The 16,637-nt window shown below is 39.3% G+C and overlaps 2 protein-coding genes across 3 annotated transcripts; both read right to left on the bottom strand.

Annotated features, from left to right (window-relative positions):
* Nucleotides 1–3,009: 3,009 nt before the first annotated feature.
* Nucleotides 3,010–9,569, bottom strand: LOC136238721 (uncharacterized). Its single transcript, XM_066029283.1, has 4 exons — nucleotides 9,384–9,569; nucleotides 5,024–5,093; nucleotides 3,474–3,519; nucleotides 3,010–3,422 (listed from the first exon to the last, which is right to left on the bottom strand). Exons 1-4 carry the CDS (start codon nucleotides 9,511–9,513, stop codon nucleotides 3,159–3,161), a joined length of 510 nt encoding a protein of 169 aa, XP_065885355.1. The 5' UTR covers nucleotides 9,514–9,569; the 3' UTR covers nucleotides 3,010–3,158.
* A 380-nt stretch (nucleotides 9,570–9,949) lies between these two features.
* Nucleotides 9,950–15,423, bottom strand: LOC136238720 (uncharacterized). 2 transcript variants are annotated; one of them, XM_066029282.1, is made up of 14 exons: nucleotides 15,237–15,423; nucleotides 14,111–14,490; nucleotides 13,590–14,059; nucleotides 13,379–13,540; nucleotides 13,237–13,323; nucleotides 12,889–13,171; nucleotides 12,408–12,842; nucleotides 12,215–12,358; nucleotides 11,997–12,167; nucleotides 11,760–11,941; nucleotides 11,603–11,711; nucleotides 11,277–11,538; nucleotides 11,025–11,226; nucleotides 9,950–10,978 (listed from the first exon to the last, which is right to left on the bottom strand). In XM_066029282.1, the coding sequence occupies exons 3-14, from the start codon at nucleotides 13,755–13,757 to the stop codon at nucleotides 10,649–10,651; spliced, it is 2,535 nt and encodes an 844-aa protein (XP_065885354.1). In that variant the 5' UTR covers nucleotides 13,758–14,059; nucleotides 14,111–14,490; nucleotides 15,237–15,423; the 3' UTR covers nucleotides 9,950–10,648. The 2 variants fall into 2 exon arrangements, with proteins under 2 accessions (XP_065885354.1, XP_065885353.1); XM_066029281.1 differs by lacking the exon at nucleotides 15,237–15,423 and having other exon boundaries at nucleotides 14,111–15,202.
* Between the last annotated feature and the right edge of the window lie 1,214 nt (nucleotides 15,424–16,637).

Genomic DNA, 16,637 nt, shown 5'->3' with positions numbered 1-16,637 from the left:
AAACAGATAGCATCGCTTTGGCTACTTCTGACAATTAAAATGTTACACACGTGATCACCAGTACTGTATTTTCCTTTAGTGTTGTATGGAAATAATCGCGCTCTTATTCGTTTGATCTCAGTTTGCCCAAGCAAGTACTCTTATCACATAAAATACTATTCTACCACTGCGTTTCAGTGTAGCATGCATGAAAGTGCATTAAACTAGTAGCTATTAAACCTTCAGCAACACTCTATACTTTTTACCTGCCACTGCATATAACAATCAAGATACTCTAATAGAACAATCAAGTAACTACTCTAATAGAGCAATCACAACTGTGGCATAGTCATAACTTTTCACTACAGTTAGATAGTTTTAAAAGCACTGGATTTTTCTATTGTGATTTTCAACTAACCTCAGAGCCTCTACGTTCTCAGGCCATGACCTATTTTGTAACTAGCTATAGCTACAGAAACCCCTTTTCAAAATCCTATAGATCTGCCACTGATTTTATATTTTCTAAACATCTTAGCAGTACCAAAAATGCTAGCTATTATATAGCAGCAATACAAAATTATATTCTTTTCTACTCGTATGGCAGTCATCCTTAATAACTCAATTATCAAGCATACTGTCTGTATGAAGGTAAGTCACTGAGGCAAGATAGGTTGCAGGGTGTGCTGGGCCAGCCTTGAACTCACCTTCATTCAGATAGTGAAAGATATCATTGTGGCAAATATCATTTAACGATAGGGTTGAGTTCAGTTTTGACTTCTTCACCTGGGTGTATAGTCTATTCATGTTGCTTTGTAGCTCACATTTATAAGGTAGAAACTAAGAAAACAGGGTAGCTGTAGCAGATATATGCCACTGAAAATTATTGGACACATTTACAAAAGCAGTAAAAGACCTGTACCTATAAGTTAAATTAACTCTTTCAATTGGAGTTTACCTGACAAAACTTTTTATGCTGCATCCATTCATTACCCTAATCTGAGCTCTGTGTGCTCTTGCACGATTTAGTTACTCTGCATTAACCCCAATATGGTAATTCATTGTGATGTATTTATTTTATAGACAAACTGATCAGTGGTCAAACACCTATTACTAAGGAGGAAGGCTTAACCCCCAGTCACCAGAAGTCATTTCAACTGCCTGGTAGTAGCATGGTCACTGGTGCTGGTAACTTTGAAGAGGAAGAACGTAAAAAAGATCAGCAATGTCAGGGTAGCAATGGCTTCTCAGCTCCTCAACAAGTTGTTGTTTCAACCACTTCATCCCTTGAGTCAGCTAATCCACACAGTGTAGTCTCTGCTCCTGCTGGTAGAGATGGGAGAATGTTTGTACAAGAAGAGACTTCAGTTAGTCAACCATCTGTTACTGAAACTGATGATCACATCAGCAATGTTGGTGTGATTACTGCAAAATCACTAAAGCGTTTATCCACTTCTGAACCTATCGATATGGAGATTGCATAATTGAAGTTTTGTCATAGTTTTGTCATTACTTTTAGACAGTGTTAAAGAAACACCAGCTACAGGAAAACCTGCATTGACCATTCAGACTTTTCAGAAAACAACTGTACTAACGGATTGTGGAACCCCTGAAGAGTTTGGTATGTATATTATTTTGGATCATCAAGTGAATGAATATTGTTGTGTTTTAGATATCATAAGTAAAGTTCTCAATCACATAGCTGTTGAATTCATACAATCAATTAGTTTGGAGACATTGTACCCTTATTTACAAGTCCACCAAATGTTAACTGATGCTGAAGCTTATAATTTCCTATATCAGTTGACCCCATCATCTGAAAGGGCTCAAGAACTTCTAAAGAATTTAAGACACAAAGGAACTGGAGTTCTGCAGAAGCTGTTGTGCTGTCTAAACAAGGAGACAGAACATTCAGGACACAAGGATGTCACAGCCAAACTGGTAGAGGCAATGGAATTATACAAGTTTGCTAATGAACTAACTTGTCCTGTATGTGAACCACCTAAAGAACTAGTCACTAGCCAGAAACCAGACATGTTAGATGCGATGTTTGCCCTCATCCAGGTAAAGTTTCCAATAGAAGAGTGGGAGGGGCTAGCTAATGCATTAGAACTTAGTGAAAGTGATATTGAACATATCAGAACTTTGTCTGCCACTACTGAGTGTGTTACCATGGTACTACAAAGATGGATATAGCTACACCCACAAGCTACTAAGGAGGAACTTATAGGTAAACTGCATCATGCTAATCTTGGCTATGTAGTGCAGTAGCAACACTAGTTTCCTGTTATGAATATAAGACATAATGTGTATAGCTGACAATGGGCAGTTAAAATGTAAGATATTGTAACCCAAAAATAGTTTACCCTATATAGTTGTATATTATACTAGTATGGATTTAGCATGGTCTAGATACAGCATGCTAGCATTGCTAATAATTGTTTTTAAGAAAGTAACATAATATAAGTTGTCATTTGTCTTTCAGATTCACTCTGATTAGTCAATGCTACTCTAGAACTAAATTTTTGTGTTAGGGGACACATTTTCATGCTTCATGAAGTATGATCAAGAATAAGTGTGAGGTTACACATATATATAAGAAATTTTGGCTGTTTTTGCACAATTCATGAAAATTTCAATAATTCAAAAACTTGTCTTTATTAAATGCTATCCCACTAGGGACCTATGAGAAGGCTATAAAAGCCTGTAAATACAGGGAGTCTGAAACATGTAACTAAAATGTTGAAGAATGCAGAAAAAATCCCAGACCCAGTGGTGACTTGATCCCCCGCAACATGCAGTCTAGGCATGCGCCAGAAGAGCCATAGCAGCCGGGATCTGTGTGATCTTCTCTGCATCCAACCTCTACTTAATCATTGACTTCTCGCCATCAAGGGGGTTTTATTAAATGCTATCCCACTACGGACCTGTGAGAAGGCTAAAGCCTGTGAAATACAGGGAGTCTGAAACATGTAACTTAAACGTTGAAGAATGCAGAAAACAATCCCAAATTTATGGGTCTAGAACAATGAATTGGTCATGACATGTTTCATTAATTTGAAAGAAAAAACAAGCTAGATGGTAGAAGTATGAATGTATGTAATGTATTATTGTTTCAAATGCATGCTTCAATATAAAACAACAAATTAAAGTCTATAGCTAGCTAACACCTGTATAATTATCTAATCTTTCTTCATTTGACAACTGTAGTCAAGGGCAGTAGACAGTTTTCTTCCATAGTAGATTATCAAGATGAACGGAAACACCAGCCAGAAGCCATTGGGGATTACGAAAAATAGGATGGCATTACCTATGTCAACGTGACTCAGCCTATCTCCTCCATTACATATCTCAGTGTACTGAATCATATATAGCACTGTCTTCCAGAATGTCAGCACGCTCACTAAAAACCCGACTAAGACAGCCTTTGAGCTTCTTGCAAATATCTGATAAAGAGATAATGATAATATACTTGCAAGGTATGCAACAGATCTCACCAAGTATATGGTTAAAAATTGCAAGCATACTTCAACCACGTTCAACCTATATCAGCAAAGAGCACACATGGCATTCGTCTTTTTATACACCAGCTATCAGAGCACCACAGCCAAGTTGAATTAAACTACTCTAATAGAACAGTTGTTCAGATATAGTCGACAACTGTTTAATTCTGTAAGAACTCAATTATTGTGAACAGTATACACCATGCTGTGTCTTGCCATCACAAAAATTAATGTGACCAGATCTGCAAAAAACTGCACATTTTTCAAATTCCTATTTATCAAATATTTATATAATCTGCTTAGCCAAGAGTACCCTCTGGCAACGTTTCAGGCTCATATGTCAATAACTTTCGGAGTTGCAGCCCTACAAAGTAGCAACAACAGAAAGATTAATTTGTACAGCTGGTATAATTATAGGGAAAACAAATTACTGGCACTTACTAAAACAGTTGTAACTTACAAACCGAATGATGTACAGAGTTACTATTTGCACCATCATGGTTGCCATGAATAGGAGAATCAATTACTGGGTATGGTTTTCCCTCCAACACTATTTTGCAGTGCATACAAAGGTGAAAGTTGTGAAGAAAGATTGATCACATATGATCACTTTGACATGACGTACGTAAACAAAACTATGTCCTTGGGTCTACTGCAATGAAACAAAGGTTTGTCAACTCCTTTTGAGTAGGCGAATAAGATGATATCAAGGTTTTTATTGTTAGTCCCTTCCTTCACAGAAAAAGGCTTTTAAAAATTTACAGAATTTTTTTCAATAATATGCAAGTATTTCACCCATTGTGTCAGGTTTTTGCAGATCCGGTCACAAATAACGTAGCCCCTCTACTAGCCAGTGTGGAAGCTTTTGTACATACAAACAGAAATTTAAGTTCAAGTATATAATTTTATAGATCGTGGAAATAGTGTATAGTGGATTTATCCAAGGGAGACATTTTTGTGGATTGGCTGCTATCTATGATAGCCACCATCCAATATTTTTGAGAGGGGAAATTTTTGCTTCTTGGGAATTTTTATATTTGTACTCTGCAAATTTCAGTGGGGATTTTTCCTCAAAAACAGCCCACTATACTCAAAATACAAGGAATTTAAGTAGCGATCTAAAGTAAAGAAACAAGTGAGGTTAGGTAGCCTTCACCTGCTGAGCATGTGCACCGACTATCAATTACTGAAGCAAGGTGGTCATTTTGGTTTATTTTCAGTTACCGTATAGTGGGGTGTTTTTCAAGGGGGAGATTTTCATGGATAACAGCTAAACCATAAAAATTGCAAAAAAAATTCTCCCACTACATGGTGATTGTCTACTGGTATGATTGTAGAGGCATTTCTCATACTTTCTTAGCATCATTGTATTTAACACTTTGTAATGGGTGGAAACCCTGACAGTCAGCACAAGAAGCCATTGATGTGCTACCAAGAAATGGCTGTAGTGATGTGAGTTCCGCATTAACTGTGTACTTTAAAATAATTGATGTCCCATATATATATATATATATATATAGCTCATGTTGTGAATACTTACGTACCATGACTGTCCCCAGACAAACTCATTTTCAATGTCAGCATAAGCCTTGTCAACTTCATAGTACAATACATCTTGAGAAAAGAAAAAACATTACTATTGGTGGCAGTTAACAACACTGTGCATAATTGTGACTGGATCTGCGAAAACCCGACACAATAGCGCAAGCCTAAATTTCCAGTATAATGAAGCATTGAAAACAATGGGTGAAATATTTGCATATTATTGAAAAAACTCTTAAATTTTTTGAATGCCTCTTTCTTAGTGAAGGAAGGGACTAACAATAAAAGCCTGGATATCATCTTTTTTGCCTACTCAAGAGGAGTTAGAAAATCTTTGCTTCATTGCAGTAGACCCAAGGATACGCAGTTATGAACATTTGTTTATGTCACGTTGAAGCAATCATATGTGATCGATTTCTCTTCATGAATTTCGCCTTGGTATGCAGTGAAGAAAGGTGATAGAAGGACAAACGTACCCAGTAACTGCTTCCCCTATCCATGGCAAACACGATGGTGAAAATTTCAGCCCAGTACATCAATCTATTTGTAAGTTACAACCGTTTTAGTAAGCGCCTGCAATTTACTTTCCCTATACTTGCTGTACAATTAGATTTTTCTGTTGTTGCTACTTCGTGAGGTTGTAACTCCGAAAGTTATCGGCTTATGAGGCTGAAACTTTGCCAGAAGGTGTACTAGGCTAAGCAGTTTATAAATATTTAATAAACAGGAATTCGAAAAATGCGCTATTGTGTCAGGTTTTCGCATATCCAGTCACAATTGTTGTCATACATAAACGACTGAATTCACATTGTCACAATTTTCATAAAAACTAGACCTCAAATTATGGCTGGTCTCATATAAACACTTTGTTTTATTTAGTCACCAAGGGAACTTTTATATGACCCACACATACCGCATCAAAAGAAAGAATGGCACTAGGCATGCCATAAAATTAATTTGCATCTGAACGCCTACCCCAACAATCAATATTAAATGGCCATTATGCTGCTATGTTCTCCCCATAACACAGTATTACAAACAAAGAACAATACAAGAAGCAGCTCTGCAATCAATCTGGTTGCTATGGCGATAAGTGTGACAACTAGTCAACACAGCCACTGGGAAACCATATCACACTATTGTGAATCAACACCTTGCATTGTCAGAGAAAAGAACTGGGACACAAGAGGACAAAATGAAGTCCATTATATGTGTGTGCTTTATGTACTGCGGTTGGCAAAGGGAACATTTCTGGATGAAGCAACATCAAGAGTTTATAATATGTATATGTTAAAGCAAGAATTCATAATATTTGTATGGGTATGAACTCTTGGTTAAAGCATAGCCACGAGTGCTATATGAAAATAAAGTACGAGGCATGTGGCCGAGTACTTTATTTTTCATATAGCACGAGCAAGGCTATGCTTTAAATGATTTATGGAACTAGCTTCACCATACACTAGGACTTGTAATTAGCACACGTTGTACGAACTATTAGCAGCCTGAACGCACACAAACTAGTTTAACAAAGTAACTCACACGTATTTCACCATAGTTTGGCATGGTAGATGTTCATCGCGTATTTTGGCAGGTTTTACTCACAACCCACAATCGATTTTATTGTGAGTCACATGGTGAAATATTTCCGTGATATCTCCAGGACTTGTCCGTTTACATTAACAACCGTAACAGCAACATTACATTCTCCCACCCATCATCGAAGCATTTAGGTATGTCTATAAAAGCAATCCAGTGGTAGAACTTGTGTTGGCTGAGGTGATTGATCACTCAGCGCGGCGAGGCTATCAGCCTTCACCGGCTTAGGTGATTAGTCGTACTGGCGTGAGCCCCGCAGGCTATTAGCCTGCACTAAAACACGTGGGCAACTGTGTTTTATTGCCCACAAAGAGTGCTTTATTGCACCGCAAAGAGTGCTTTATTGAATGACTAAAGCACTCTTTGCGGTGCAGTAAAGTACTCTTTGTGGTTGATGAAGCTGTTGGCCAGCTGAGAGTGTACTTTATGAAATTTAAAGTACACTCAGTTTTTCCTTTGATTTCGCCCACACAAAGTGTTATAAACAATATTAAGGAAGAGTGTCAAACTGCCAATATAGCCTGTACAAACACACTGAGTAAAAGTAGACTTTTGAAAGTTTTGATCCAATCGACACATTTACTGGTTGAAGGCAAGTGTTGATATGTGTTGAGATGATGAAACGTTTGTACAAACCAAGGTAATGTTTGTACAAACCAAGGTGTTGGTATTCTATCTTACTCAGTGTATTTGCTGGAATGTACTCCTGTTGGACACTCTCTCTTACTACTTTATATTATGAACTCTTGGCAACATCAAACAGTGAAGACATCAAGTTTTGCTTGGCTCGAAGTATCAGTTTGTTAGTCAGTCACCATAAAACTTTTTGTTTAAATTTCATAGAAACTTGTTGGAAGGATTGAAGGTCACTCTGAAGACATTTATGGGCTTGGCTATGCCTAACCAATACTACCAAGCTGTTTTAAAGGAAAGGTGAGGTTAAGCCCAAACCACCATGATCCCTACTGGCTACTACCATAATGTATGACAGTACTACCTGCTGTATGATATATAGATAGATACTGAAACCTGCAGTGTGACAACAGAAGTCATTGTGGATGGGAGAAAAGCACATAAAAGAAATGAATGCCTGGTACACAATTCAAGGCACAATTCAAAGCAATACAGCAGATGTAGCTGTCTTCTATTGGGAGGCCACTCATGTGAACACCAAACATACAGATGAATACTGGAAAATTGTGTCAAATGCATTTCTTGAAGTTACTGAACAGCATTAACAAATTGGAACAATAATAGAAGACAGCTAGTTAACATCTGTCAGCAACCATAGTTTTATACAAAGCAACATTAACAGCATAATTTACTAAGACTTTCAAAACTTATTTTCCACTAAGAATTGCCTTTGTTCATAATTTATTATCTTAATCATAGCTAAACCGAGAAACTTGCTAACGACTTAGCTCCCAACAAAGTAGACAGATAAGAACTCCATTACTACGATATCATCAAGCTTAGTGCTCTTAATTGGCCACTATCTGCAATCATCTCTGATTTGTCCCCACATAATATAGCCACAGTAATTTCACAATCTCAGCTACTTGATGGAGCTATTGGCTTATCTATTATGCACCTATCAACATTAAGCCCCACTCCCCTCAGTACTACGGGGAGGTGGGGATTTGAACTGGAAGAAAGTCAATCCCTACCTATACCCAACACTAAGACGCGGCGATAAAGAAAGGATTTGACACGGAGCTTTGGTTCTATCACGTACCACAAGTTGGAGCTTCTTAGCACTTTGCTCAAACTCCCCACCCTTAGGCACATTTTCAACTTCAGATCCCTTCCTAAAGCCCAACATTGCCCGTCCTAAGGGAGCAGGGCTTAACACTGATAGGTGCATCACTGCCTCTAGAAGAATGTTTCTAGCAAGGCACATGCCAAGTAGTTAGTGTCATGCCCAGACCACAAATACAAGAGAAAAGGCAGTCTGGGCATGCAAGGCTACGGAGTGGTAGGGAGAAACATACTTTTCATCCCCTTGCCACACCCACCTCTTCCATGTTGTTGTTGTTTTTACCTTCTTTACCAGTTAGGTACTGAAGGGCGAACACTGTTGTGGTCGAGGACAAACCTGATCAATCAATGTTTATATAATTTGACCTTTCCTATAGATTGGTTGCCTTTTTAAGGCGTGGTTGTTTTACCGTAACCTTACCGCATACTTTCTGAGTTTACTAAGTCAAAAATGTATTACGGCCAATGGGGGAAAACAAACATTTCGGTTAATTTTAGCATGCTAGTACTAGGCAGATTTTAGAACAGAAAGTATGTTATAGTATTAGGTTCGAGCCAAACATATCCAGCGTGTAAGGTTAAGGATGAAAGAGAAGGTGATTTCCTCTCAATCTCAGGTTTTGGGAAAGTGATAAAACTCACTGAAAACATTCTTCGGAAGACCTCACTACTAGTCAGAATGATAGACTGCGCGGTTTTAAAACATTTTGTATCTTTAAAGAATCCATACGCTATTTTTAACAATGCGTTTTTTGTTGACTTCTTGACCAACATTCGTAACACGGAAACACGCGTTTTCTCGCGTTACACAAGGACACGCCCTAAAAAGGCAACCCGTCTATAGCATCGCTACTGATGTATAGACTCTATACATCAGTAACGATGGTTTTCTCGCTCAATACATGAACCAAACTGGCCTGTTAATCGTTTGTGTAGTCTCTCAGCCCGTAACAAAATCTTGCATGTACGTACATCAGGCTCATCAGCCCGTTACAAATATTAACTTACATGGAACGAAAAAGTGATGGAATCTTCCTTTAGGTAATGAATGTGGTCTCAGTAGAACAAAACAACAGTCCCATATCACTAGTAATCCTGACAGCAAGAACCAGACAACAGGCCAACGAGAAGACCACATCTCCAGACTCTGCCACACTCAGGCCAAAAAAAAAAAAAAAAAAAAAAAAGCTCGTGACGGCCCTTGGTCAGAGGAGGGTGGTCACGATTTAGGCGCCGCAAGAAAAAAAGCCTTAATTGCATTTTCTCTGGCATTCCACAGTCTCGCGTGATCTTACGTGGAATTAAAATGGACCCCGACGGTAGCGGAGATGGATGTTGACAAAGATGAGAGCAGAGATGTTGAAGTCGAGCCAAAAATCGAAGTTGTAATTACCGTCTTGGCCAAAGGCGATACATTTGTGTACACAGTACCAAGTTTTCCGGTTTACAAGCCAACTTTGCAGCAAGTGAAACTGCAATTAGAGGAATCTAGTGGCGAAGTGAAGGTTTTTGATGGATTTGCAAAGCAATACGATCTATTGGATAAGCCTTTGCCCGCAGTTGCAAAGATACCATTCAGCTATGACAATGCATTTTTAATTAAGGTAACCTCAATATCAAAATATGTTACAAATTTATTAATGTTCATGCATTTTACACAACATTAGAAAGAAGAGTTTGAAAGATCAGTGAACACTGAAAACTGTGATTTTTATGATGGGGATCAAGCGTTCGTAATGTGGAACTGGTCATGGCTTGATGAAAGTATGAAGTTCTAACGAAGAAAGTTCTGATTCGTTCAATGATGATGCTGAAGAATCCAATGACCACGACAAAGATACTGATGCTCATGACGGAGATATTGATGCTATTCCAGCTATCACTCATTCAGTGGTGTTTAAGTGTATTGGTACTTTAAAGCAACATGAATATCAAGAGACACTGGCTTTAGTAAAAAGGAAAATGCTTAGTGGAACAGTCGTACCTGTTAAACTGGAAAAAGAACCTCTTAATCCAGTAGATACAAAAGCAATAGCATTTGTAACAAATGTCAATGGCACTTGGGAACGGATTGGATATGTGGTGCAAGAAATACTGGATGAGATGCACAAAGCCATGGATGACAACTTGATTCTAAATGTTCAGTTTGACTGTGTCAAATACACACTTTACTTCAAACTCCAGGGTGGTATGCAGGGATCAAAATAACAAGGAATGGAGATTGGTCGCGGACAGTCATTCGTTGTCGCAGCACTTTAACTTGATATGTATTGTCATTTTGTAGATGTAGAATTACAATATGAATGCTCATAGGTGAATAAGTTACGTACTCCTGGTGGAGGGGGAAGTTCTAGTGGCACATTGTGAAACTGGGTGCGTACTGATGTGGCACCACGAACAGCCATAGTGATCCGATCACTAGTGCCCAGTAATTCATACTTGGGGATACGCTTAGGCTGAGGTTTTTTAGCTGGCTTGTTGTCAAATTCAGGCATGACTCCCTCATAAAACCGTGTGTTGGTTGATGTATGGTAATAAAAGGGTAGACTGGGATCCATTCTCTTTAAAAACTCCTGAGTCACCTTCCTCCAACCATAGAAAACCTGAAGATATATTGTCAAACAGTTTTACTGGTTGGTATGTATTTACCTCCTGTAAAGTAAAGTCTTTACCAACGGTATCCCTGAGTACACTAAAAAAGCATTCCACATCATCCGTGGTGCTGGCTCGAGGATGCTCTAGTGGTATACCATTATCAATATTGTAGCGATGCCTCCACTCCCTTGTCTCAATGTTCGCTACAAGTGCCACCAACGTCTCCCGGCTAAATCCTCTGACTTGATCAATGCTTCTGTAAATGTATTAAATTTAAATTCTAGCCATACCACAGCCTAAACTTACCGATTCACTTCAAGAAGGCTGTAATCACTCAGTCCTTCATCGGCATGCCAAGGCATCAGTTCATCCAAAATATACTCCATCAAATTACAATTAAACTGGCTACGCAGTGTGCTGGGCAGGCCTCTCTCATCACATGCCCGTCTCCAGTTGCGAACGACTGAAAGGTGTCTAGCTTCAAATTCATATCCCTTTCTCTCCATCCACGCTACCAGAGTTTTACTAAACAACCGCTCCACATCCTCTACTGATTGTTTTCGAACACCTGCAAATAATACCAAGAGTTCATAATACTCATTCAAAGTAGTATTGTTTGATGGTATACACACCAGAAAGAGCCAAATATGTTAATCTTGCAGTAGGGTCATGGAGTGCTTCTTCAAACCTCTCCAGCATCGCTTCCCTTGGACCGCCTTTCCTGAGACTCTGACCAATACGCTGGTTAGTTTACCAAATAATTTACATGGCATGTATTTAGTCTTGTACCTTAAATATGTGAGCTTCATCTTCACGTTCACAAAATGGCATTCCTGTTTCTGGATGCACTTCTGGGACATACAAACGTTCCTTAAAAGGAACTCCCTTAGCTTGCCAAGTGTTCACTTGGTACTTGTATTCAAGTTGGGCCATTATAGAACGAAGTTTTTCTAGTTGGGTTTCATCTTTTCCTAACAATTCATGACTTATAATTGATGTTCAGCACAGTAGCACATGCTTTCTAACCTTCTATCCAGCTGTGAGGGACGTATCCTGATGGTACAGTGCGAATTCTTAGCCGTTCTACAATATCATCAAATGATGCACCTCCTCTTTTCCAAGATAACACTTCACGTAATAGGTCTACATCTACAGCAGGGTTTGGGATCTCAGCTTTAACATTTCCATTCTTGTCACCTATCAAGACTTAATTATTGTTTCAAAATATCGAACTAAAGACTTACACAAGGGGGACAACATTCCAATCAATTTAGGAGACTTTGTGGTGGCATATTTTGCACGGGCATTACTCCGAATCTGGAAAACAGACAGCGGCCTGGTATTCCCTTTTGTTCGAAGGGAATTCCACTCTCCATCCGTTGTAAAGCCTACAACAACAATAATTAAACAACTATACGCTTAGACAAGGGCACTTACCAGCAACTTTCATGTTTCTAGCACTCATCTCATGGATTACTTTGTTGGCAAGCTGGCGAACCTTCAAGTCGGATAAACCTTTATAAGGTATACATTGCACAGGGAGTGCATATGGTTTCTTGTTCCTCTCTTCATTGCTGATCATGAATACTAAGACATGGGTCGCAGGAGTACGTTGATGCCGGGTAACACCTTTGATAAATGTAGCCACCTCTTGACGAATGCTCTTTAGCTGACTAGGAATGTTGTCTTCAATCCAATTGCATTCTCCAGCAAGCTTTGCAGTGAGAACATTGATTGTTGAAATCAATGATCTTCCTTGATCATTCAACTCGCTGAGCTCTTTAATTTTCCATGCTAAATGAACCATTTCCTTCTGTCTGTTTGCGTCTCGTTCCACCTTCTCTGAGTAAGCTGCGTTGGCTTGAGATAATTCTGAAAGTAAAAGTAATAGGTATTTCTTTTTTTATTAACTTCTAACCTGATGTAACATATTGCAGATCTTTCAATATATCACTCTTAACTATTTCAAGATCCCTTAAAGCACCTTGCTTTCCTCCTTTCAGACCAATACCTTTAGCATTTCCTAGTCTAGTTAAGTATCTCTCGTACTGCTTTTGGAGGCTACCATCATTAAGATCTACATCTCCACTCCACTGCATTCTAGCCGATTCTTTTATACCCTTATTAAGATCACATCCATCCGCCTTCAGCCACCACCATGAATTTGGATGAGACCTTGCTACTTCCTCGATTACATTTATCTATGAATTTATGCATTACATTAAAACAGCAATACACATTGTTACTTGCTTCAATACATACATACTTGGATATCAGATGTGACAGTAATTCCACTTGCAACAAAATCCCGTCTTAAAGTTCTGACAGAATTTCCAGCAATATTAACAAGAGCCTAATAAAATGGATCATGTTTAAAACCATGTGTTATCTTACAAACGTATCTGTACCTCCATAGTTCCCTTCTTGTGTGCATCAAAATCCTCATTCACATGTTCCTGGACAGAGTGTACTACTCCACATACAGGACCAGAGTGCAGTCTGACCCATTTCTGACCAAAATTGCAATACATGGTTTGTTGCCACAAACGATAATCTGACGGACATGTAACCTGCAAAGTTTTTCACTTAAATACACAGAGCAACAAAATACCGACTTACTGATTGTAAATAGTCATGAGAAAAGAAGTTGGCTGCATATTCGATCAATCCCATGGGCATCCTCTTGACAGGAAACCTAGAATCACTGGCATCTGTTCTCATAGTCCCCCAACCCTTGGCAAGGTTATAAAGAACATTAGAACGGGCATTATGCCTCAGGTTAGCCATTGCACTTGCACTGTACTCCAAATAGTCATTAGGTACAGAAATACCAAATTTTGAGGAGACAAAACTTGAAAATAAACTTGAAAGCAGCTGCAATTGTGAGTCCAGCGGTAACTCTTTAAAGAGATGTTCTACATTTGATGCATCAGGCAATTCAGTTTGAGTACTGCAGGACTGTGTTCGAACACGCTTAGTAGATATAGGCTGAGATGATGACTGGCAGCCAAAATAAGCAGTTTCAGCTTATTTTGGTGTCTTGTATAGCTTCATTAGAGATCCAACTACTTTAGAGCGACAAGCACTTGCTAAAACAAAACCAATATAAATATACAGGCATATACTATACAGTATCATACCGCTTCTGCACTGTGAGCTTCCTGATCTTTCCTTCACAAAATCTCCAGCGCCATTCCAAAATACTTCCTGCTTATGGGTTGGCCATTGCTCACCAGATGAATGAAAGAGATTGAATTCTACGAGAGTTTTCAGTTCATCGTTGCACCACTTCTCCTTCACATTAACATTTGTATACGTCAAACGTCTAGGCTCAGGGACACCTGGCTCGAGATTATTACTTGCCGCCAAAATTTCCCGCAAAGGAACTCTCTTCTGCTCTCTGTGTGGGGTGCACAAGGTTGGTGAGCCTCTTGGACGCTTTAAAGTCACATTCTTGGGCGTAGTCACCTCGTTATCGCTTCTCGCGCAATTCTCCTCTTCACCGCGGTCACCCATTCCCCTGAGCACGAGGGGTCCGTCACGGGCTGGAATCCCGTACAAGTCATTTGGAATCCCTCGGAATCTCGCACAAAATCTGGAATCTTGCCTTGGAATCTGGAATCTTTTGGTTGATTAAAGTCCGTGAATTTCCGAATAATTCCGGATATTCTAATAGCGTGCAACTCGTGGTATGCAGCTCGAGATGCAGCTATAAGCTTGTTGGCCTGTTATAACTTGCGTTGAGCTGTTAATTTCACTTCGCTTTAAACTTACTGTGTCTATATAGGTGTTTAAGAGCTTATATGGATTCAACAGAGCACGAGTGTAGAGTCGAACTGCTGAATAGTCGAGTCTCGAGTTTTGCCGAGTCTGTAGTTGTGTCTCCGATTAACAGCGAACCACAAGGCGAATCCAGAGCCTATCCCAGGTACAGCGAAGTCTACAATGAGTAGCTAATGAAGTTTAGGTGCTCGTTTAGGTGCAAGTTGAACACGAAGTTGAGCAGCATTGTCTGAGCTCGCCGGCATTCGAGGAGAGCGTCCGAGGCACTGATCGTCTATCCAAGAGAGTAGCTCGAGGTAGCTGTTACCTTTCCACGCATTGCTGTAGGGCTAGCGTGTCATTAATTTTGTTTGAGTACAGGATTTTAATTTTGTTAATTGGATTTCAGTAATTTAAATATTTCTTGGAATCCGGAATCTTGCCTGAAATTTCGTGGGATTCGGAATCTCGTACAGGATTTTAAGGTCGTGGCGGACCCCTCGCCTGAGCACGTGCTCCGTAAAGGAATGTATTAGAATTGTTGCTTAAAACTGATGGGGTTGACTGGGGTTTATCGATCCATCGAAGTTTTCATCGAATTTCCTGCAGTTTGGTGTATTTGTTTTGCGTCTACAACAGCGAAAACAGTATCCAATAGATTTTAATACGCATCACGTGAACGTGACCGCCCTCCTCTGGCCCTTGGTCATGATCAGCCCACCATATTACCATATATAGCCAGTAAAATACGTCATCGATATCGTTGATCAGTCAAAGATGACCCCAACTATGGATTATTACGGTGGCCGGTCCCGGGAAATTCTGAAGAAATTCTCGAAAAATTTCCCACTTCTCGGTTATTTCTCATTGATTTCTCTCTTCCCGGATATTTCTCGTTTCTTCATCATTTCTCTCTTATTTCCCGGATATTTCTCACTTCTCGACTGTTCCTTGACGATTTCCCGCCTCCTTCTTGACTATTTCCCTTCTACTTCTCGGATGAGCTCCCAAGTCAAGTGCGAGTTGGTAATTACTCAGTGGTTCTACGGAGTCCTCTAGCTAGTAGCTAATTGACAAGTGAGTGTTCACTAAGTTCACTATGGTACAACATGATGATCAAACTTTGGTGGCCATCTTGTAAGCCGGGTGCCAAACTGTGTGTTGCATTAGATCATTTTATTCCTTTGAGAACAGCTGCAGGTACACTCAACATCAGCTGTATAGAACTTGTAAAAGTATCAAAAGACAAGACTTTCTTATGCTTAATTTAGCAGTGCAGAAAACCCCAGTGGTATGGTTGGAGGCCTTCATTACTTTATTCAGACACCTCAACTCTCACGCATTATGCATGAGACACACTCATTGGATTGTTGTCTCACGCATGGTTTTCCATCTCACGCATTGTAATTCCTGGAAAATTAAGCTCTAATGTATTTAATATCACTTCAAACCTCTTGGCAAAGCACTAAACAGTGCTAAAAATGGAGAGTTATAACTGAAAATAGCCAAAGGAAGTTGCAAATTTTGCAATTTTAACAGGAATTTTTCCTACTAAGACAAAACCTCACTCCTAAATAAGCAAATCTCACACATTTTAACCTCATGATCAGGTCTCACTCCAAGTACACTTTCCAGGTTGAGATCTCTGCTTTATTCCTTGCTTACTGTCACCACCCGTGTCATTTTTTATGTAGCCGCACCTCAGTTTTTAATAGATCATGTGAATTAAGGTTGGGAGGTATTTAGGTTTAGTAGTTAATAAAGATACTTTTCAAACACCAAAGTGGTTTTCTAAAAATACCGAATACCGAATTTGATGTGGTAATTAATTTTTGGTGGTTTAGTGGTGACCGTACATACATGAAGTCAAGCCCCATACAACCATGTTTACGCTGTGGACAAGCA

This window comes from Dysidea avara, chromosome 11, assembly GCF_963678975.1.
Source record: "Dysidea avara chromosome 11, odDysAvar1.4, whole genome shotgun sequence".
Classification (NCBI taxonomy): Eukaryota; Metazoa; Porifera; class Demospongiae; order Dictyoceratida; family Dysideidae; genus Dysidea; species Dysidea avara.
Note: the sequence above shows the minus strand (reverse complement) of the source record. Positions and strands in the feature narration are given on the sequence as shown.